A 22,945-nucleotide genomic window follows, 5' to 3' on the forward strand; every position below is an offset into this window, starting at 1 on the left:
TTTAGTGCTGTGTAAATGAGTGCCTGCTAAATGTGTTTGTGTCAGTTATTTTTAATACTATTTATGCTTGCAGGGCACTAATTGAGCTGACACAGATAGTTTGCTTGATCACAGTTCTTTTAACTCGGTTGTTTTTACTTTAGCATCTAATACATTTTGAAATCATGTCCTCGCACAAGGTGCTCATAAAAACATCCAGACTCCAGTTGTGTTGGACCTACAAATCTGCAAAACACATATTGGGTCCTGGCTCTTTGTTCAATAGCCAAGGTGATGTCATGTTAGTTTAAACTCTCTCTCTTTCTCTTCAGACTATCGCCCACCTCCCATTATGCCTCCAAACCGAGGAGGAGGAGGCGGAGGGGGTCCAGTTGTAGGCGGAGGTTCCTCCTCTTCATCAACCAGCCGCACCACCACCACTCGTTCTCCTCCCTACTTCACCACCCCCCGGCCTCTCCTCACCATCTCCCCTGGCCAGCGCTGGAGGACCACCACCACGGTTCGTCAGCCAATCCCGGTTCCCGCCGGTGGCTCAGCATCCGACACCAACCAGATTCCCGACACCAACCAGAAAGGAGGGCGCTCTCCCCCGGTGCATGTCCCCCCAGCGGCCCCTCAGCCTGCTCCCCTGCCTCCACAAGACTTCTGCAGTCCAAGGCTGACAGCCGAGATATCATGGCCCCGGACGCAGCAAGGCCAGAAAGCCAAGCAGCCCTGCCCTGTAGGAACCCTGGGTAAGAGGCTGCAAGGCAGAGAGTAGGATGTATAGCTGAATTAACATGTTAGGATGTTAGTAGATTGTTGGCAGGAGTATGTCCTAAAGGTTTGTCCATTGTCTTCTTTGCAAACTCTTCCTATGAGTGTAAACATGTTTCATTGGCAAAGGAGTAAACATTTGTTTATCCTTTTCCTAAGTAAAAGCATAACCACCATTAGAAAATACAAAAGTCAAAGCAGCAGAACAGCATCTTTTATGAACTTAGTCTCAACCTGTAAACAAGTATATAAATGCTGTAGCTGGTCTATATACTCCACATTCTGCTGGCCTGTTATTCATAGAGTGCATCACACTTTACGAGCTGCATGTGTAATTGCACGTGAAACCTTACCCTGTAAAGTAACAAGCTACTACCTCCAATAAACAAATGTAGTCAAGTCAACACAAATGTAAGACCACATTTAAAGACGACGAAATGTGATCAAAGTGTTAACAAAAAACATAACTTATAACAATCATTCAATTGTGTTAATTGAAAGTAATCTGTCGATCTTATATTTGAAATGAAAATGAATAGACAAATGGTTATATGCAATGGACACACCAACAAGAGGTAATATCTGACAGGGAGGAAAAACATTTTCTACAGCAATGGTCAATCCTTGATCACCCATGTCTGCATTGTATTGGTTTTGGCAGAGACAGAGTACTTGAGAGCATTTAGATTAAATGGGTCTAAAGGTGGAATATGAGGTGTCTTAAAAGTAAGACGTATACATTACAACATATACAATTGAACATGTATTTCAGCAGAAGTTTCTCACAACACACAAACACTTCCGTAGAAGAAGTTCTCCTATTTCAATCTATTAGCCCACATGACAATGGTGATTCTTCAATCCTCCTTGCATCCATCCACACACAGACACACACACACACACCCTGCAGATACACACTGCTTTAGTGCACCCAAAGCATCTCAAGAATCTCCGTGTCTCCTGGTGAATGTCAGCTCTGTCTTACCCTGTTTGTTTTTGCTTGTTTTACAGGCGTGGCCACGTACGTGTGCATAGCCCATTTGGGCTACTGGGATCCCAAAGGACCTGACCTCAGCAACTGCACGTCGCCCTGGGTCAACCACATTATGCAGAAAGTAAGTCAGACCGCGCTGCTGGCCCCAATAGCTCCCACGGAGCCCTCCTAAGGTTATATGTTATGGATATGGTCCTTGAGCAATTTCTCACACATGAAGACACACTGACTACAGGGGAAGATTGTAGCCATGTTTCCATCTTCAGCTGTTAACCCTGACTTGTTTTTGAGATCTAAGAGTATTCATTTAGCTGTAGGGGTATGGAGATGTCCAATAAGGTCATTCACTCACACTTTCCTCATAATAAGCTACCATGCATCTTAATAGGTTAATTTACATAGAAAGCATTCCTTTTGCATGGGAAAACATTACTGTGTTCTTCGAGATGCTTGTAGATGTTCTCAAATGGGCCACAAGTCTATAAGGCAGGGGTGTCCAAAATACGGCCTGGGGGACAAATGCGGCCCGCGGGCCATTTTGAATCGGCCCTCAGCAAATTCAAAAAGTATAATGGAATATGACCCACAAATGAAACTTGTGCTGTATTATATTGTACTTCCTAAATATATATGTACAAATATATTGCACAGTAGTATTCATGTTTTAATAAGCCCACTTTTCAAATAATTTCAGTTCATTTAACATGTTTATTACAGTAGAAGCAGCATATAGTTGAGTTTGGCATCTAGGCTCGGGCCTCATCACTCCACAGATATACATAGCACGATGAGTGATGATTAAATAACTAACCCCCGAGCCTACAGGTGGAAGCTGTGGTGGTGGTGGGGCAGGCAAGCAGCAGCGACGTGGAAGTAGCTGCAGCAATAGCAGCAGCAAGCAATGCATAGAGAGAGGCAGGTTAAATAGAGCGGCATATTAAGGAGACTCTGTTTGGTTGGTTGTAGAGTGGCAAGGGGCGTTATGTATGAATGCAGCATAAGTGCTCGAGTTGACTGCCTGAACTAGCTCGCAGGCTTCGCCCCATTAAATTAAAAGGTTTATAAGAAAAAAGCCATGTTTCCCCGTATTATGAGCAATCTGAGGCTTCTGTTTTAAGGGATGAACACTTTTTGTAACAAAATAAATGAAACCCTATGGAGAGCTGTGATGTAGGCTGTTTTTTTTTCTTAAGGCATTTTCAAGTATCTGATTGATTTTGCTGACTTATAACTGAATTTATGAGTCTATATACCTCACCTCTAGTGAGTGGCCCAGCCCTTCGCATATTGTTCTGTATGTGGCCCTCGGTGAAAAAAGTGTGGACACCCCTGCTATAAGGGTTTCCTTACAGGACAAAACAAGGAGAAATGGTCTCTGTGAAATCAGCATTTCAGCAGAAGTGCTAAATATGGGAAACGTCTCTGAATTATTCTTAAATAATTTTTTAACAGTTATCAGTTGCTGGAAACAACACTGACCTTCTCTTGCCCTATTGCACCCCCACCCCTTTCTTCTTCTCATCTTCCCCATTGCTCTAAATGTACTTCCCTCACTCCATCTTTCCTTTACATCGCTGCGCTTCATCTCTCCTCCTTTCATTTTAACTTTTTTTCTCTGTCCTTGTCCCCCACACCTTCCTCCTCTTCACACTCTCACTGACTTTGCTCCCAACTTTCCCTTCCCTTCTCACCTCATCTGACTTACTTTTTCTTTTTTTTTTACTTTCATCCATCTGTCGAAATCTTTGACTTTTCTCCACTCCCCGCCCCATCACACTGTTTGGCTCACAGCTCCGTTCGGGCGAGACAGCAGCAATCGTGGCCAGAGAGCTGGCAGAGCAGACCAAGGGTCTTCTGCGTCCTGGCGATGTGCCATCCACCGTGCGGGCCATGGCCCAACTGGTGGAGCTGCTGGACGTACAGCTCAGGAACCTCACCCCCGGGGGCAAGGACAGCGCAGCCCGCAGCCTCACCAAGGTACTGCTCCAAGAAACCCTCCGTTTGAAGGTTAATGTATTGTGAAGGGTTGAGTGAGATGAATGATTTTCTTGCAGACACTGATATGGAGAAGAATGCAGGGTAAAGGAAAGAATACCAAGTGAATGAGGGATGAAGGACAGAAAAGGGAACAAAAACCTAGATAAATAGCGTCAGTGGTTAGTGGTATTGTCTTATATCAATCTTCAGGGGTTTGAAATGTACTTTTCCAGATAATAATAGCTGCTTTTAGAGATTATTTTATCCTCTTCTAGGGGTCTTAATAACACATTTTGCTCAACATGTAATAGAAGACAATTTATAGTATTTGGCAACTCAGATAGAGAATGAAATTTAATAAACCTCTGTTTTGCCCTGGGAGATATTCTTATTAAAACATACAGTACTTGAGATAAAAACAGGCTTGGGACACACTTTATTTCATAGCTCATTGTTTAAAGAACTTCAGACCTTTGAGCTATGGCTATGAAGATACTGTCGACTATTGGGCTTGAGTGCTTACTTCTGGATTACATTAATGGAAACTCTATCCTGAGTATGCAAAAGATGACTTTTACATCTCTGGTAGACGAGGAAAGAATTGTGTTCTGTACTTTGTTTCATGTAGGCAATCAATTACAGTGAGATAAATCATTGGGGAATGGCCCGGCTGGCTAATTGACTAACTGACTGGATGGCGGACTGTTTCTTGATCGTCTGCTGAGGTTAACAGTGATAGGCAGGGTTTAGGAGCCAGATTGACAGATGCTGCCACCTCTTATAGAATCACTTATTTGTTTCTTTTCTCATCTATGGCTCAGTGGCTCAGTGGATTCACTAAACAGTTCCTCTGCTCCCTCTTATTTTAGTTATTCAGTAACACGTGTCGAGTGAATACATAACAGAGCATGTGTAAGTGAAACGATTCATCTGCCTTTGCTGTTGACCAAATGGCCTGTTAAAAGGTTGAACTTGTTGAAAAAAGTCCTCCATAAAAGAGGAAAAGCATTCCTCTTGTTTTCAATAATAGCCCAATTATAGATGCCTAATTGAGTAATGTGTCAGCTTATTATGCAAATTGTTGTTAGGAAATCGAATATGACCGATCAAGCACGAGCGGCGTAGTAATTAATGCCATCAATTAACTTGACAGTAGATGAAGAGAATGAGGGGAAAAGGGAGCAGAGGAAAAATAAAATGATAAAAAAAATCTGGAAGAAGAAAAGGGAAAGGAATAGTAGAAAGATGGTTATGGAGAATGAATGAAAATAGGGGCGAGAGAGGGAGAATTACAATATCAAAAAAAATGTGTGCCAATGTTAATGAAGTCGGTGTCACTGCCTGTATGCAAGCAAGTGTGTGTGTGTGTGTGTGTGTGTGTGTGTGGTGTGTGTGTGTGTGTGTGTGTGTGTGTGTGTGTGTGTGTGTGTGTGTGTGTGTGTGTGGTGTGTGTGTGTGTGTGTGTGTGTGTGTGTGTGTGTGTGTGTACGTGTTGTGTGTGTGTGTGTGTGGTGTGTGTGTGTGTGTGTGTGTGTGTGTGTGTGTGTGTGTGTGTGTGTGTTTCTGAGAGGTGTTATATCGCTAACAGCTAAATTGTTTGAATTTGCAGCTTCAGAAGAGAGAAAGGTCCTGCAGGGTTTTCACACAGGTATTTCAGCTTCCTGGTATCGTTGATTACTTTACCACACCATATGACCCACATGTTTTGTTTTCATTCTTTACACCCGGCATGTAATTCGCAATTTCAGCTTGTGTGTGATTACACATTGCAGCGCTCGACGTAGAATGTTAATTCTATGCTGCAGCAGTTGATTGAATAATTGCATCCCAACCCTTTGAGGAGGTCTGCCATTAAACGGCTCGAGACCACAGCGTGCATCACCAATCACTGCTAACAAAAGTTTGGGTCTCCTCAAAGGGTTTGCATTCTGTTTTCAATTTCACTTTTTATCAGAATCAATGGCACTGATAAGAGGCCATGATCAATATCAATCAGTAGCTCATCTATTGTGCGGTTTTGTCTGCAGAATTGTAAACAGGGCTGCCTGAAACCAAATGACTCGCTATCCATCTCCATTCACTCAAATGCCCTCTCTGCTGCTGTATCAGAGGGAGAGAATGGAGTGTGATAGATACTCTGTTATATATTGCTTGGTCGCAGCCTTCAGTGCCATACAAAAATAATACCGGCTTTTGTTTGTGGCTCATTGTTCATGTATTTGCCTCCTTGTTGGTCTGCTTGCATTGATGTTTGTTCGTGTTGACGCCGCGGCCTAACACCGTGAACGGAAAAGCCAACATCATTTAGGCATGTTTCTGGTCATCTAAAATCACTATTCAGATCATCAAAAGACCCCACCTTCCTCAACCATGCACTGTAGATAGACTGCAGAGTCTCTCTTTTTCACTCCCTGCATCCTCCGACACACACACACACACACCCTTGATGGGCTAGCTCTTTTTCTCCTGATGCAGGCTTTTTTCTCCACTCTCCCCTGAAAAGTCTTAACGTCAGCACCAGTCAGCAATGTCACATCATAGAACATGGCTTAGGACTATGCAAACTGACATACACACACACACACACACACACACACACACACACACACACACACACACACACACACACACACACACACACAAACGCTACAAATATTTATTTATTTTCAACAATGATCTCATCCCATCATATCAAGACAGTAAGATATTGTGATGCGCCCCTCCTTAAACCAATACATGCTGAATCTCAAGGAGTGGCTGCTTTCGAGTTACAGGTCAAAATCAAAACGTTTCACCATATACCTTTGATACGGCAGGGGGCTGGGAGTGATCGATTATATAATTAGCCTTAGTAATGTGAAGCAAAATTATACCAACAGTCCCTTACTCTGCCAGATAGAAATGTGCGTGATTAGGGATGTGGTGTGGTGCTGCCCTCTCTTCGTTAATTATCTACAGCACTAATTGCCAAGTGAGGAGAGTGGGCAGGAGGTTTGGGTTCTTAATAGAGACGAAAAATAATTGAATTCTTTTTTTTCTTCTGTCTCTCTCTCCTTCTCTTTCCCTCTCACACTTCATCTCTCCTCCTCTCTCACTTCGTTTGGGGAACTGGGGACTCGTTTCATGTGTACTAAATTGGCAATTTATTCATGATGAAGTTGGTGGTGTGGAGAGGCTTTCATGCTGTAGGGTGGATTGATGGAGGGAGGTAGAGTCTGCAAGGTACAGTAGACTGAGAAACAGAGAAGGGGGTAAACTAGGGGGGAGGGGGAGAAATTAAACAGAAAGAGGAGATTCACAGAAACAAAAAATGGAATGCGAGAGAAAGAAAAACAATAAAGGGGCAGTGAGGAGACAGTAATGCTCAATGACAATGTCTAATTTGCCCTCTATTTATGGTTGGCGGGTCAGAACATGACATGCTGCACATTTAAAGCCTGATTTAGCTGCAAACTCATCCTGTCAGGGAAGACAAACTCCAACAACAACTGACAGATAAGCCAGCTTCTCTGATGAAAACATTTTCAAAACATGCTCTTTCTCGCAGCTCAGCCAAGCGAATAAAAGAGGAAAACAATCCATTATTTCTTTCCTCTTCTCTTGCCCCTTTCTTACTTTTTTAATTCTAACTCTGCCATTTTGCGAAGTTTGTCTTTACTCTGCACGTGTGTACACATACTGTACATACATGCTCAAGTGCCCATGCTCCCCTTCTGTAGCTGGGAGTAGTAGAACAGCCCAGCTCTAGTCTGTCTTGCCGCTGCTATTTACGCTGGATTACCCCAACGCTTCAAAGCATTTCACTTCTGCCCCATTTACTGCCATGTGAGTGTGTGTTTGCATGCCGTGGGTTCGCATACACTCATGCGCGTGTCTACCCTGTTATACATAGACACACACATGCACACCAACTACACCCTTATCTGTCTCTGCAGAGTCTCTCCCCTCTTTGAAGACCTCTAAAAAAAAAACCTGTCTCCATTTTAGCCCTCATACTTCTGGAGATAGAAATGTCACCAACGGCACTAGCGCTTATAGGCACACGCACATAGAAACACACACGCACATAGAAACACACACACACACACGCAAACAAGTGTATTACATCTTTGAGTTTCTGATGTGGAGATGTCTGGACCTCAAGGAAATCACACCCCTTCTTCTCCTTACCTATCCCTCTCCTCGAAAGATCCAATCGCAGCGACAGCGAATTACATTTCAATGAAAAAATTATATGAAATTGAAAATGCAAGGTAATCAAAAGTTCAATAAAAAGCAATGAAAAGTTTAATGAGAGTAGAAGAGGGGGATTATCTGAAACACATCAAAGTGAGAGTGTTTGGGACTAGCACTAAGATCGTGAGCGAATGGAAAGCAGTGCTTCTGCTGTCATATCTGCCTCCAGAGCACCCCCCCCTTGTCTATCTCTCTCTCTGTTGCCTCCACTAATACTGTACAGCAAGTGGAGCAGAATGATGCACTGCAATGCTTCTCCCAGCCCCTTGTGCACACCCTCCAACACACACATTTTAATGCCATCACACATAAAAGCCCACTTTCATCCCGGACGCTATAACAATGCACGGCAACAATGTATGGCATTTATATGTCACTGCATATGGCCTCGTTAAGCACAAACTGCATTAGAACAACAAAGAAAGCATTACTTCCACAATTCAGGCAGTTGACAGGAAAAGCGGGTTTTCTCTAACTACTATGTTTGTGGTTTTGGCAATATTTTCATTAATAATTGCACTCATCAAGTTAATTGCAGGGATTTTGGTACATTACAATATTAGGACGTCCAACAGTGCAAGAAACACAAGCAGTCGGAAATCATTCAGGTTTTAAAGAATTCTCCTTCTGACAAAGCTATTAGGAGGAAAATGGGAAATTGTAAAAGGATTACTAAATAAAGTGTTTGCTCACATTTTTCATGCAGGGTTAAACGTTTTTTGTAGGGGGAGGAAAACGTAGGCCAATATGGGTATTATTGTTTATCTCAAGTGAATGTTATGTTTCTTGAAATAAATTAACTGAATAAATAAGTGTTACCCAAAAGTTACTGGTTGAATAGTTGACTTAAACTGTACTGAGAAAAAGTAAGAAGTACAGTAGGTCAATTACAATGTACTGTGCAACAATTTCTATATTAAAGTTAAATAGGATAGTGGGGAGAGGTAGAAATGAATATCTATATGATAATGTTTTATGTAAAACTATTCAATTATATTATGGTTCTACCATAAAGTGCATTAACATGACAATGTGGAGTATAGCCTTAACATCCCTACAGAGCTCTTATATCCATAACATAAAACACGTTCACTTTCTGTAGAGAACATTCAACAACCTGTATGTCAAACTGAACTATCGATTAGGGCTATAAGCGGGAAAGAGAAAAAACACAAAAATGACAATAAATAAAACGATTTAAGACACCGCAGCGGGTGCAAAAAGCTGGTTACAGAAATCAAATAACCCAACACTCCTTATAGTATCAACAGCAGAATAAAACATAACCAAGGCAGACAACAGAGAGTTGTATAAACAATATAAACAGCACAGCGGCTGCAGCCACAAACACATTATTAGAGAGCTTGACGGTTATAACACATAGCGCACTTCACGCACGCATAAGCATGCACACGCACGCACACGCAGCTTCCATGACGGTCTCGGGAGAAATACAACCATCAGATGCCCCTTTCACACCAACGCGGTTCTAGGGCCGGTTCGGAGCTAGATTCTGATAAGCACCGTTTTTTCCTGTTCACACCGCAGCGGAGCCGGCTCCAAGCACCAAAAAATTGTCGGTCTTGAAGCAAGAACCGCATACGTCACGCTTACGTTGGAGGGAGGCGAGATTAACCTGAGCTAACAGTTTATGGCGAGTACGGCAAATACAAGTTGTAACAAGCAGTAGCGCTGGGCAAAGTGACTAGAATGCAACCACACACTTATACAAAAAAAACACACTTTATAAAGTCAGGCAACACTAACCAAGCTTCGTGTGATTCTGTTTATTTGTACCTTACTTTGACCATCCGTTCGCTGTTATTGATCATTGTGGAGAGAGGCAGACGTTTTGTCTTGTATTATAGCAGCTATCGGATGGAATCAATACATGGGCTGCACAGGTTGTCATGTCCGACTATCACAAGTAGAATCATAATGAAAAATACGCCGGTAAAATGTGCCTGTAGAAAACGGTTTATGCTCAAATCATTTGCATAATATTACATTTTCCATAAACCACAATTTATTAGAAACGCGTATTGAAGCTTGTAGTCTTCCGTCACACTCAGCTAAATGACTGAGACAGAAACAGATTTGCCGGTGTGTACGTATGCAAGGGTGTGCTTCATATCCACTGCTTATTCTGCTGGTTTACTGAAGCAGTGGATTAATTAGTTTTTGTTTACATGTTGCCCTCCCAAACTCATCCAATATGCATCCTAATTAACTGCTAGCGCTAAAAGAGGACATAATATTATCATATTACCTTGTTGGCTAAGCACCCATTTTTTGTGTGTGCTACACTGTATCTACATTTGGATATCACACCCCCAAAATAAACAGGTAGGATTAGCTCTAATTCCAGAGGACAAGTGCACATTTTGTAGCACATGCGATCAACACTGGAATGAGTCATTACCTGCAGTGTTTCTCTACATACTACTCCTTCTGTACATACTGCAAACAAAGACAATTGCTGTTGCAGCCTTCTTTCCTCCCTCTTGGCCTTAACACTGAGTGAGAAGAGAAGAGAAGGAAGGACGTCAGATGGTTGATGTGTGAATGCCAATAAACTGATGTCTTTCACTCTTCCTCTCTGGCTTTGCAATTCCCCACTGGACACCCCCTTTGCTTTTATAATGGCACTTGCGTTCCCTTTTCCATTTTCCCATCCACCCTCCTTAAGAGAGAGAAGCATTGAGTGATAAGTGAGGGATGGGAGTGCGTTTGCAGAATGGTGGTTTACAGTCTGCGAAAGAGAAAATAAAGAGACAGACGGGACTGTGAGATGTGTGTGTTTGATAGCACCTGTATTCGCTTTTCCGCCTCTCTTGTTCCCAGCGGACGCCTGTCACAATGGACTCACTGGACTGTTTTATCGCTCTCCCATGACTCTCCCCTTCTTCTTCTCTCCCACCAGCTCTATTTTCTCTCAGTTTCTTTATCTCTCCCAGGGTCTTTTAGGATGTGACTCTGTGTGCCTGTGTGTATATGTGGGGTGTTCATGTCTGAAAATGAGTTGTTGAATTCTTAAGAGCAGAAAGGAATGTGTGTTGGAGACAAAATAAGTATTGTTTCCTGGAGAGCGACTCATCTATGTGAGCCAACTCTTCTCTGTTTGGTAATATTTTTGGATTAGAAACTGTTCAGCGCGGCTGGATATGACCCAGCAGACATTATCTGATAAAACATTAATCTTTTCTCAGCCCCTCAAGCACAACTTTTCAAACTCAAAGATAAGACTGTTACTTAGTCTTAAAAAGAGAGGAGAAGGCGGGGGGGAGAGAGAGAGAAATGACCCAGGTTTGGGGGTGATTGCAATCAGCTAATTAGCTTAGCTTGATTTTGAGGACATCTGTGATGGATTTTCAATCAGAACATTCTTTTTGTAAAGAGAGAAAAAAAAGAAGGTGGTAAGGAACATTATAAAGTGCAGACCATAACTTTAGACATTTGTTTTTAATATAACAGCTGTGTTTTGCCTTTGTTATGTCTGCATGGGAATGCCACATTTGCATCGCTTACATCTTATTTTTGCGTGTCATGATTTATCACCATGATAAATGAAATGCCACTGCATTCTCAATGTTGCATCACACTGACTTCTGTCTTCAGTGGGGAAGCAATGCACTTTTTTACTATGATTGCTTTGCCATAATTAGCTTCAGTGACTGAAAGTGTTAGCATTATCTTCCTCCTTGTGACCTACGTGTGTCTGCTGCTGCCCTAGGCTATGGTGGAGACGGTGAATAATTTGCTGCAGCCACGAGCCCAGGCGGCCTGGAGAGAACTGCCCACCAGCGGACAGCTGCACTCAGCCACTCTGCTCCTCGACACTGTGGAGACGGGAGCTTTTATGTTAGCCGACAACCTCCTCAAGACCGACACTGTGCAGGAGACCACTGACAACATCCGTGAGTACATTTTTTTTGTCCCTCCCTATCTTCAAAACTCAGTTGGACCCTGCAACTGTCACAGAGCCTGCTGAGATGCCCTGGAGCAAGGCACTTAACCTCCATTTGCACTGGTGAAGCTTCACAGTCACCAAGTGTTGAAGTGGCTGCAGCAGGCATGTCTCAAATGTTGAATTTATGGCTAGGCTAGAACAAAAGCATCTTACATCTTGTTGAATTGTACCTAAGTACAGAGTCCTAAAGGAAATCATTTCTGCAACATGCTCAGATTTAGGCAAAATGTAATTCTTAGATTTCACACATTTCCTTCTTATATCTTATCATAACGTAAACAGGCATTTTTAAAACCCGTCGCCTCAGATCTATGTTTTATAAAACAAACCAGAAACAAAGTATACAATCCGGCTTAAACAAAAAAGGCTATTGTTATCTTTTGTAGGGCAGAATAATGCTATTGTTTCTCCTCTTTGACTGTTAAGAGAGTTACTGCCTGGCTGCATGATACATTGGTATTGGTTACAGCAATAAATGACAAAGAGTATTTCATTTAAAATTACATAAAGGGTAGTAGAGGTGGCATTAAACATCTTGGATTTTCATTTCATTTCAAACCTTTATTTATACAGATAAATCCCATTGAGATCATTGATCTCTTTTCCAAGGGAGACCTGCTCAAGCCTTCTGCTCAAACCTTGCCAGCTTTGTAAAAATCCTGCTTTTTAAATAATACACATCATTATAATACTGTATACAACATGATGTGTTTGTATATTATTTCATACTATGTAGGTTTTTAGTTAAGATACATTTTCTTTCAAGAATAATTTCAGACTGACTCCTCAGTGTAAAACATGTCCTGGTATCTGTGTGTTTTACTCCTGACATTTCCCTGTGTTTTTTATATTTCTGTTGTAAATTATTAAAACAGCACTTTGGCTCAACCAAAAATCGCTTTTAAATGTGCTATATAAATAAAACTTGATTTGATTTGATACTCAATTAACCACTCTGACAAATTAATAATTTGTGTGCATGAGTAAACAACACAACAAACAGAAAAGAAAATGTGTTATCCCTTCATTAACATTCAACAGATGCCAAAGATAACCATGTTGAATTTCATGTATCCCAGTCTCGAATCAGAATACAACTGTTAAACAGAAGTATCTAATTTTGAGTCCGGAAAAAACATAATATAGCCAAATTGGAGGGAGTCTAATTTCACAACACTTTTACTAATGAATTGATCAAATCTCCTCCTTAAATGATGGTCATTCCGTGATTGGACTTGAAACTGAATGAATCATTTGTAAACTCATGTCCTTGTGTTACAATAGTAGACTACCGAACAAATTACTATTCCAAAAAGCATTATGTTCAAATGACTACCTTAGACCTGTCAACCTCCATAAATATAGCGAGGCAAAAAAACATAAGGGAACAATTATATCTCTGATTGTATTTTCCAAAGATTATTAACTATTAATTATACATGTTGCTAACATTTCTACTAACAACGTGTACAATATACTTAATTTGCAGCTTTATGCGCCCCTATTATGTAGAGCCTGTTTTATTATGTATAGCAGGTGTGTTAAAGAGGTCCAGGTTATCCTTTCAGAGGTTTTGAAGGATCACATCCACAGAGACCCATGCTCATCCAACGAAACCCAAAGGAAAAACTGTCTTTAGGGATCTAAGGCAGGGATTAATTGTTTTCCAAAGACAATAACACTTTTTTTTTTTTTTTCCCGTATTTTCTTCACTTTTAGGCAGAATTGACAAAGCAGAACAAAGCTAGTTATTATGGGGTTGTGCACATCGCTCTACTCTCCTCTCTTTCCCCCCTCCTTCCATCCCTCCTCAGCCTCTCTCACTAATCCTCTCATCACTGGGCATAAGGCAGAAATACTAAAGAACAAAACCCCTCTTTGCTTTTCACGCCTTTGGTTGATGATATATCTCTGAGCCATCTTTTTATCTGGCGACCAGCGAGTTGCACCCACTTGTGTTTCCCTTGATTATCTTCCTGTTTACTTCCTTTTTGATTTGATATTTCAAAAGCTCCTACAATTATTCCCCCCATCACTAGGATTCACTGGGCTTGTATATGACCCAGGAGGAGATGAAAAGTCATGAAGGAGGAGCTGGGGATGATGAGTAAAGAAGAAGAGTGGATGAGTGCTGCTTGAGGGTGGTGATTGTGGTGGAATGTCAAATAATGCTGGGTTTTCTTTGCTCACTTTCGCATCAGTAAGCAATGAAATCAAATCTATTTAAGTCACAACACGACGATATCATTAGAGCATTTATTTGACTTGCCGGAGACAGAAAGCAGAAATAAATTCTACAAAATCATTGCTTTCAACATGACTCTTGCTCTCTCTGAAATAATCCCAACCATTGCCATCCTACACATTTTTTACTTTATATAATTTCAGACTTGTAACTCATCCAATTTCTTCTGCTCTCCTGAAAGCACCACATACATATGGTTACATAAACAGTAATCGAGATGGAGGCTACCACATCTCTGAAGAAGTTAAAACAGGAAATCATCTTTTTTGTGGGAAATTTGGTCTCTGCATTCCTCTCCTTTTTGTGCCGTTAATCTTCCCTCCCAGCTAATCCAGTGGGCAGATTCACCATGATTATCTCTCCCTTTTATTCATAACCGCCTCTCATCTCTTTCTTTTCTCTCATCCTCACTTTTCTCTCTCTCCGGTTCCTCCCTCTTTACTCTCCTCATTGCACTTTTAAGCCCCCCGTGTTTTGTTTTTTTAACAAGTCTTTCAAAGGAGAGTGAGCGACAGGAATACATTATTTGAATGACACATTTTAAAGAAGCCCCTGCAGCTACAGTAGGTGATATTATTGTGTTAGATTATTTGTGTGATTATGCGGCGATGTGACTATTAGGCGTCTGAATAAATTGTATTATTATTAGAACCAAAACAGTGATTTGAAAGGATAACACAGTGTGCGCGTGTGATAACGATAATGAACAAGTGTGTATTTTAGTAGGAGGATTGTCATTACCAGCAAGCTTTAATTAGATTAGACTCAGCGTGCTTTGATATCCCGTCGTTGTGTGTGGGTGCGGATGCGTGTGTTTGTATGTGTGCTTCAGTGTGTGGGTGTGTGTGCTAATGTAGTGTGTGTGTACATAGCTTGAATGTTTAGTTTGGCTTGTGTGCAATAAGGGACACTTAACCAGTGTTTCTATTTCTTTCTGCCATATTTGCATATCAGTGTCTGTGTTTATGTCTGCCTTTCTCACTCTGCCTCCATTTCCTCTCTCCCATCCTCAGCACCATCTCTTGCCTTTGTGCCCTATCTATTGTTCTCTGTGAGAGAACATAGACTTCCTTCCTCCTATCTCTCCTCTAAATGTCTACCCTCTTTCCTTGTTAGCTACTCCAGCACTTCACTCTGACCTCATCAACTTTCTTTTCATTTCACCCTCTTCTCCACTCCACCGCCTCCTGCGCTCTCTTTCCCATCCCAGCACGTCCTTGTGTTGTTTATTTAATCAAGGAGCTGTTTTCACCATGAAAGCAGTGTATTAATCACCAAATCACTCAGAAGCATGAGATAGAGATACAGCAAAGGTATAATTAGTCCTTAATTAGAAACTTTATCTAATACATTACACGGCCGTAATCAGGAATGCGCTAACGAACCTTGATGGTGAAATTTGTTTCCCACAATACAACAGAGTGGTTGGATTATCTACCTCGATGTGTTGGACCAGTTGCCTGGAGACATTGTTGCCTTTTTTAGTATGGAAATTCAAGATGTTTCATTTTGCCAGCTTTTTTTTCATTTTCTTTGTTTAGACGAAGCGAGGATTCAGGATTCATGCTCGTGTTCTGCTGTGAAGCACTTAGTGAGAAAACATGGTTATTACAAGAGGCTGCCAAACAAACCTGATGTATCGTGCTATGCTGTGACTTGACATAAGGGTGTGTGTGTGTGTGTGTGTGTGTGTGTGTGTGTGTGTGTGTGTGTGTGTGTGTGTGTGTGTGGTGTGTGTGTGTGTGTGTGTGTGTGTGTGTGTGTGTGTGTGTGTGTGTGTGTGTGTGTGTGTGTGTGTGTGTGTGTGTGTGTGTGTGTGTGTGTGTGTGTGTGTGTGTGTGTGTGTGTGTGTGTGTGTCGCAGAGCTGGAAGTGGCCAGGCTGAGCACGGATGGGAACCTAGAAGACCTGACATTCCCTCAGTCAGAACTACATGGAAACTCCATCCAGCTGTCAGCCAGCACTCTCAAACAACACGGCAGAAACGGTACAAGAGAACTCTCTCATTATCTCTTCTTCTCACTCTCACTATTATGAGGTTTATGACCTCTCTGTCTTTCTCTCCCCCTCTCTCTATTTCTGTCTGTTTAACCCACTTGCAATATTTTTTTCCCATCATTAAATTGTTCTCTTATATATCCAGTGCCTATTTTTATCATGGTTTAAGCCAACAGCTATCAAGTGCATCTCCTCCATTTTCCCGTGTGTCTTCTTACAGGTGAGATCAGGATGGCCTTCGTGCTGTACAGGAACTTGGGGGCCTACCTTTCCACAGAGAACGCCAGCGTCAGACTGAGCAGCGATGCAGTCTACCCAAATTACTCCGTTATCGTCAACTCCCCGGTCATCACGGCATCCATTAACAAGGACAGCAATAAGGTTTACCTGTCTGAGCCTGTGGTCTTCACTGTCAAACACCTACAGGTAAGGACGATGCAAGGTGCTGACTTCTTTTTTAGGATAAAGGATAAGGCTGATATTGTGTGTGTAGCCAGGCTTAAAAGAGTTTATCCCTCTGTGGCAGAGACTTCCACTGCCATCCAAAAACGTAATAAAACACATGAATGAGCCACACAGTTGGGAGACAACAGGGAGACATGTTTCTTCATTAAAATGAACATGAGAACTGTAGTTTATTATGATTACATTTCACACGGTTCTTGTGCTATAAATACTCGAAAGAGCACTAAATATCTGTTAATCCACAGCTTAGAATAGTTCCTAGCAAATGTACTATTTACTCCTGAAGTAGCTGTTAATAATAAGATAACATCTACAAAGCCCAGCTGTCCAGGAAAATTATTGAGCATTTATACAAATAAAAAAACATATATTTGTGGATTGTTTTTGAATATTTTTGACTTCATTATAACAGACTAAGCCTGAGCCAAAATAATTAATGATTAATTCAATGAATAATGAAATAACGTAAACCCTGTCCTTTAACAGACTCTAGACCTGAGACACAAACATGAGTATTTGAGACTTGATTTTGATTTGATTTATGTGGGCTTGACTTAGTTGAATATTTCATTATTATGCCTATGTATTTAAAGTTCTTGGTCATCATTGTAACTGATTTTCGAGATGTCTTTACAATAGTTGACTTGACTGACTTGCCCAATATACCACAGCAAGGCCTCTGGTATTGACAATAATTAGAGACTGAATAAGAGAAAGATTCCATGCTTCATACTTTATAAATTGTGCTACTCAGCGCACCACTTTTATCTTGTGTTGCTCACTCAACAAGGACATGTTGATCCAGTTGGTGATCCAGCTTGTTGGCAGCAAAGAAATCCTCAATGTGTCACTTGCTCATTTTAAGAGTAACTTTACAAACCCAACACACAAAGCTTCATCAGTTGACACAACACAAGCAGCGTATACACTTTACAATCTCACACCACAATCACAGACACAGCGCCACCTGCCATGGCCCTTTATTTATTTGTTGCTGCACTCTCGCATTCTGTCCCTTCTGTTTGTTGTTTTGTTGTCTTGTGTGCTTGACTCCCTCACTGTGTTCCTTCCTCTCCATCCCTTTCTGCACCAATCCCTCCCACCATATTCTCACTTTCATTGGCTCTCCCAACACTTAATCTTTCTACCTCCCACCTCCCCATGACTAAGTATCCGTTCTCTGCCTTCCCGCTCCCCTACCCATCCTCATCTTTGCTCCTCTCTCTCTGTCTCAATTTCTTGCTCCATGTCTCGGATTTTCTCTCACTCTCTCTCCTCCTCCCTTGCCCCTAGCATTCGGAAGAGAACTTCAATCCCAACTGTTCATTCTGGAGCTACTCCAAGCGCACCATGATGGGGATCTGGTCTACCAAGGACTGTCGTCTGCTGGCGACCAATCGCACACACACCACCTGCTCCTGCACACACCTCACCAGCTTTGCAGTGCTTATGGCCCACGTTGAGGTGAAGGTAGGCGTTCATTCTGCTGTGCCTGCCAAGCGGGGATGGGCAGGATCAAAGGGTCAGTTGTTCATCATTTGATTAGCAGTGGCTGGCAAGGCTGGTCGACATAATCTCAAAAGAGGCAAGGAAGGAAGGGAAGGAGACCACAACATCTGGGAAATAGATTATCCCTCTGCAGGCTCTCCACTACTGAGTAATCATACTTGGCAGGAGACATTTTACAATTGATTCGTCAGGCCAGATGACATTAGTTTGACAGACAATTAAAAAAGGAATTTAAAAGGAATCTGTATTACCAAAACAGATGCTTTTTTAATTAACTACAGAAACTTGAACCAAAAAAAGGTGCAGGTCCTTTCTTATTGTAACAATTACATTTCACAGATCAAAAAGTGAAAGGGGCTCATTTATTTTGATATCCATGAGTCACTGTGGGCGGTGGATAAAAACCTCATTGTCCCGCCGTGTGTGGGATAAGCACTCTTTGTCTCCCTCTTTTGTTACGTTAAGACCAAGTTCCTTCACCACAAATCGGCTCTTGTAACTCTGGATATTGTGTGACACCCAATCTCTCCCTCTGGGCCAGAGGATGTGTGTTACTTCTAAAGGGGTCATGGTCAGAGCTAGCTTGGCAACCCTTTGTGAACACAGTGTGAGGGTTTGAGCAGTAGATCCATCACAGCAGTGCTATGTTGAACATTGCTCTGACTGCCAGGTCGCAGGACACTGATGGATAGAGCCAGCACACCTGTGCAACGCAGCGTAACGCTGTGGCCCTGAACGCTCAGCGACACTCTCACATCAGTCAGGGGAGGGGGGATGTGTGTATTTTATACAGTATGATTCATGTTACAGTATGACTCATGTATGTTATTTTGCAAACCAAAGCCAAAGCTATACATAACTAAATACAGTAGTTTTAAATGGCTATTAAATAATCTGCTTTTCTTGCACTTCACAGAAAGCAGACAGCATGCACGACCTGCTCCTGGACGTCATCACCTGGGTGGGGATTCTGTTGTCGCTGGTTTGCCTGCTTATCTGCATCTTCACCTTTTGCTTCTTCCGTGGGCTGCAAAGTGACCGCAACACCATCCACAAGAACCTCTGCATCAGCCTCTTCATCGCTGAGTCACTCTTCCTGGTGGGGATCAACAGGGCTGATCAACCGGTAAGACTGCCAAGATTTTCTGTGTGTGTACAAAAAACAGCATGTGGGCATGCATATTTGTATGACTATAAGCTCATTAATAAATGAAATCGATAAATAAAAACAAATATATGGCACACAGGCTACATTTCAAAATGTTTAATTTATGCTGTGTTGGCACAGACTTGGCATAACTTTCTACTGACCGATACCACGGATCATACCGCATTGTTGGCAAAGTAAATTGTGAAATATTTAATAACTGGCTGTCAGTGGTTTACCACATTGCAGCAACATGAATAAGGAACAGCAGATTTGTTACATTCATCATTCCCGGAACTAATCCAAAACAGAGATTTCTCTTATTGGCTGTTAAACATACCATACATTTGTATTCAAACCAGCCTGGATTGTGGCACTTTTTTCTCTTAAAATTAGACGGGGGATGGGGAATGAATTTACTGGCATTCTTTGTTCTGCACTTGCTAGGTTTTCATAACATCATTACTATACTGAGCATTAGAACCTTTCCAAGATTAATCATTTTACAGTCTGCGGCTAATTCAGAAAGGATGGCCAACAAAGGCAGAAGCAGACAAAAATCATCTTTAACTTCAGGCTAATAGCTCAATCAGGTTGTTGTGTTTCTTAAATGGCAAGTTAACTTTAATATAACAAAATGTAGGTACAGAAAGAGCTAATCTGTTTGTTCTTTTGTTCCCAGTTGTAACAGAGGTGATTTATAGTGCATAACACAGACTTTGTTATTGGCTATTAGGCCCATTTGTTTGCTGTGTTTTAGCTTTGTTGTATGTGTTATGCTGTGCCTCAGTCCAAAGTGACTTTTGTTAGTCATTTCCTCCCTTAGGCTACAAAAGCTGCAGTCTTTCTTGCTAAGGAATCCTGTTGGCTTCGTTTTTTTCTTTTTTCAAACTAATACTTTCACAAACAAAGGCCATGTAAGGCAGGATACTGAATGTGCGTTCAACCTGATTTGACCATTCATATATTTCTCACAAGATAGTGTGTGCAAACATCACTATTAAACTGTTAGATCATCCCGGTTGAATCCAGGCCTGTGTGGGTATCAGAATGTTGGACATTTTATTGAAATATTTACTCCAGATATTGATCCTGAATTTGCTGGCAAAGTGGTGTCACTTATTTAAATTGTTGTAGTCTTCTTCTAAAAAGTCAATGCTATTGTATGGGGTCAATCATGTGTAAGTGCCTCTGAGATCGGTAAGAGCAGAATTCATGTTTGGGGAAAATATGCTGCCAATATGTAATATAAAGGCAGGTAGTACAGTTTAGTAATTCAACAGATAGTAGAAAAATACTTAAATATAATGTACAGTACCAGGTTGTAAATGGCTTATGAGCGTAGCCAGGCCAGGTCAGATAATATATGTTGACATTCAGACAAACCTCTGGGTTTATTCTGGGTCACTGTGTCAGTCTTTACTGGCTCTGTGTCATTATGTGCATCAAAATGTTAAGCGAGTAATACAAGGATCCTTATTCTTCAGCTATGCATTTAGGTAAAGATTGTTTATGCAACACTTTTTCTATGTGTAATATTAATTTAAACCCAACTATTAATGTTGTAACCAGTCAACAAAATTACATTATCGATCTTAAATTAAATTGAAAATTAAAAAATTACTTTATTCACCTTTATTCGATTTTATTTTTAGATTTAACATTATAAGCTGCTACAGGCCCCATTCAAAGGAGCAGGTTGACAGATTCAAGTGGACTCAATATGATTTAAAAAGTGTTGCCATTCACTGCTACCATTGCTGCTTGTGTGAAAAAGGCTAAAATAACTGCACTACTATAACCTAATTGCTCACTTTCTACTTTTCGCTTCCACTGCCCAGACCTTACCAGATTGGGACTTTTTGTTACGGTTAATGATGCATGGCTGCTGCTGCTCATGTGGAACTGCACTCAGCTTTTTCAACCCACAACTGCAGAAGAGGAGGAACAATAACAAAATCTAAAGCTATGTGGAAAAAGAACCAACTGGAATAAAGCGCCATCGCTAATGATTCAGTTTTGGCTCGACTATCAGGGTCCACATGGTCTGCATTCTAGTCACAGCCCTTGTTGTATAATCCATATGTTCGCATTCAATATGCCAATCATGGATGGATTAGGACCTTAAACCTCACTTGGATGCAAATACTTACACAAAAATCGTACGAGTCAGATTCTCCTCTAATTCCTCTGGGCAAGGTCACCCAAATATAATCAACATTTACTGCAGGCAACCTTGATGTGTGCTGTCATTGTCTAACCGTGCAATGTAATGACATAATGCAGTTTTGGACATTTTACGCATATTTGTGCTAGGGAGCCTGTATTAACTTTGTGAGCTGTTTTGAATCTTGAGATTTTTTCTGTGAGGGAGAAAGCGCTCAGGTCTGTATCTTTGATCCCCTTCATAGTATTCAAGAAGGCTAGAGCAGCCTGAGGCCTTTCTATCCAGCTGAGCATTCAATAATAAAACACAATTTACTTGCCTTGACATTGAGGTGTTTGTATTCCTCCTTGTGTGTCGGAGCAGGAATCATGTTGCTTTGTATGTACGTGTGTTAATTACTGGTGACTATTTGTGACCTCCATTAACATCTTCAGCGTCACTTAGCTCGCAGCCGGTTAAGCCAGTAATTCCAGCAGGAAAAAACGAAATGACTTTGCATAAGCAGCCAATTTTTTTAACCTGTGTGTGTGTGTGTGCTTGCATGTGTGTATCTTGGTGTGAGTAAGCTACACCGTGCGACCATTAGAAATGGAAATGAGTGACTCCCTCGCCCCCTAAACTCATTGTCTCTCAGACATTAGGTAATTGTCTCGCTGCAAACCCCTCCATTATAAAAGTCTGTCTGTTAGCTTTCCCATTCAATGATTTAGGAGGAACTCTTTAGATTAGGACAATACAATGAATGTGAAGCGCCGGATATAACCACTCAACTTCTTTTCTTGAGCACCCCTCTTTTCTTCCCATCGTCTTGCCTCAATTGTTGATGTGGTTTTAGGTTTGATACCCCTCTTTCATTTCCCTACTGATTCTCTTTTTAATTCAGGAGACTGTGTTTTCTAAGTATTTTATCATCTGCCTCCCTCTCTCTTTTACATTCCTTTTATCCATAACCTTTCACTGGCTACAAAAATGCGATTCAAATTTGCTTAACTTGCATTGTGAGCGTTAAGCCACTGATTGGTACAGGTCGAAGCAAATGTTATTATTTCTATTTGATTAAGAACTTGTACAGTGTTTTGATTTGAAGGTCATCTTAAAAAATTCAGTTCAGCTCAGCACAAAGATGCAATTCAGCTCTAATAGTGGCATAAAATCACAACAATCTAAAATGACGTTACTACTGGCTTTTTCCAAAAATGTGTCAATCAATCAATCAATGTTTATTTATATAGCCCAATATCACAAATGTTACATTTGTCTCAGTGGACTTCACAGTTTGTACAGAATATCAGTATGACAATACGACACCCTCTGTCCTTAGACCCTCACATCGTACAAGGAAAAACTTCCGGAGAAAACCCACAGTTTAAAGGGAAAAATGGGAGAAACCTCAGGGAGAGCAACAGAGGAGGGATCCCTCTCCCAGGATGGACAGACGTGCAATAGATGCCGTGTGTAAATCGAAGAGATAATACATTTGCA

General features: G+C 41.3%; 1 protein-coding gene across 11 annotated transcripts in view; it reads left to right on the forward strand.

Annotated features, from left to right (window-relative positions):
* Positions 1 to 22,945, forward strand: part of adgrl3.1 (adhesion G protein-coupled receptor L3.1) — a 135,726-nt gene that overhangs the window by 91,042 nt on the left and 21,739 nt on the right. For 10 of the 11 annotated variants that reach the window (XM_034203300.1, XM_034203302.1, XM_034203303.1 and 7 more), the window contains exons 8-16: positions 312 to 734; positions 1,768 to 1,871; positions 3,542 to 3,727; positions 5,337 to 5,375; positions 11,697 to 11,880; positions 16,042 to 16,164; positions 16,396 to 16,601; positions 17,934 to 18,110; positions 19,066 to 19,275. In XM_034203300.1, the coding sequence (XP_034059191.1) occupies positions 312 to 734; positions 1,768 to 1,871; positions 3,542 to 3,727; positions 5,337 to 5,375; positions 11,697 to 11,880; positions 16,042 to 16,164; positions 16,396 to 16,601; positions 17,934 to 18,110; positions 19,066 to 19,275 (1,652 nt within the window). The remainder of the gene's footprint in view (positions 1 to 311; positions 735 to 1,767; positions 1,872 to 3,541; positions 3,728 to 5,336; positions 5,376 to 11,696; positions 11,881 to 16,041; positions 16,165 to 16,395; positions 16,602 to 17,933; positions 18,111 to 19,065; positions 19,276 to 22,945) is intronic. The other variant, XM_034203301.1, reaches the window with a different exon arrangement.

This window comes from Gymnodraco acuticeps, unplaced genomic scaffold (genome assembly GCF_902827175.1).
Source record: "Gymnodraco acuticeps unplaced genomic scaffold, fGymAcu1.1, whole genome shotgun sequence".
Taxonomy (NCBI): domain Eukaryota; kingdom Metazoa; phylum Chordata; class Actinopteri; order Perciformes; family Bathydraconidae; genus Gymnodraco; species Gymnodraco acuticeps.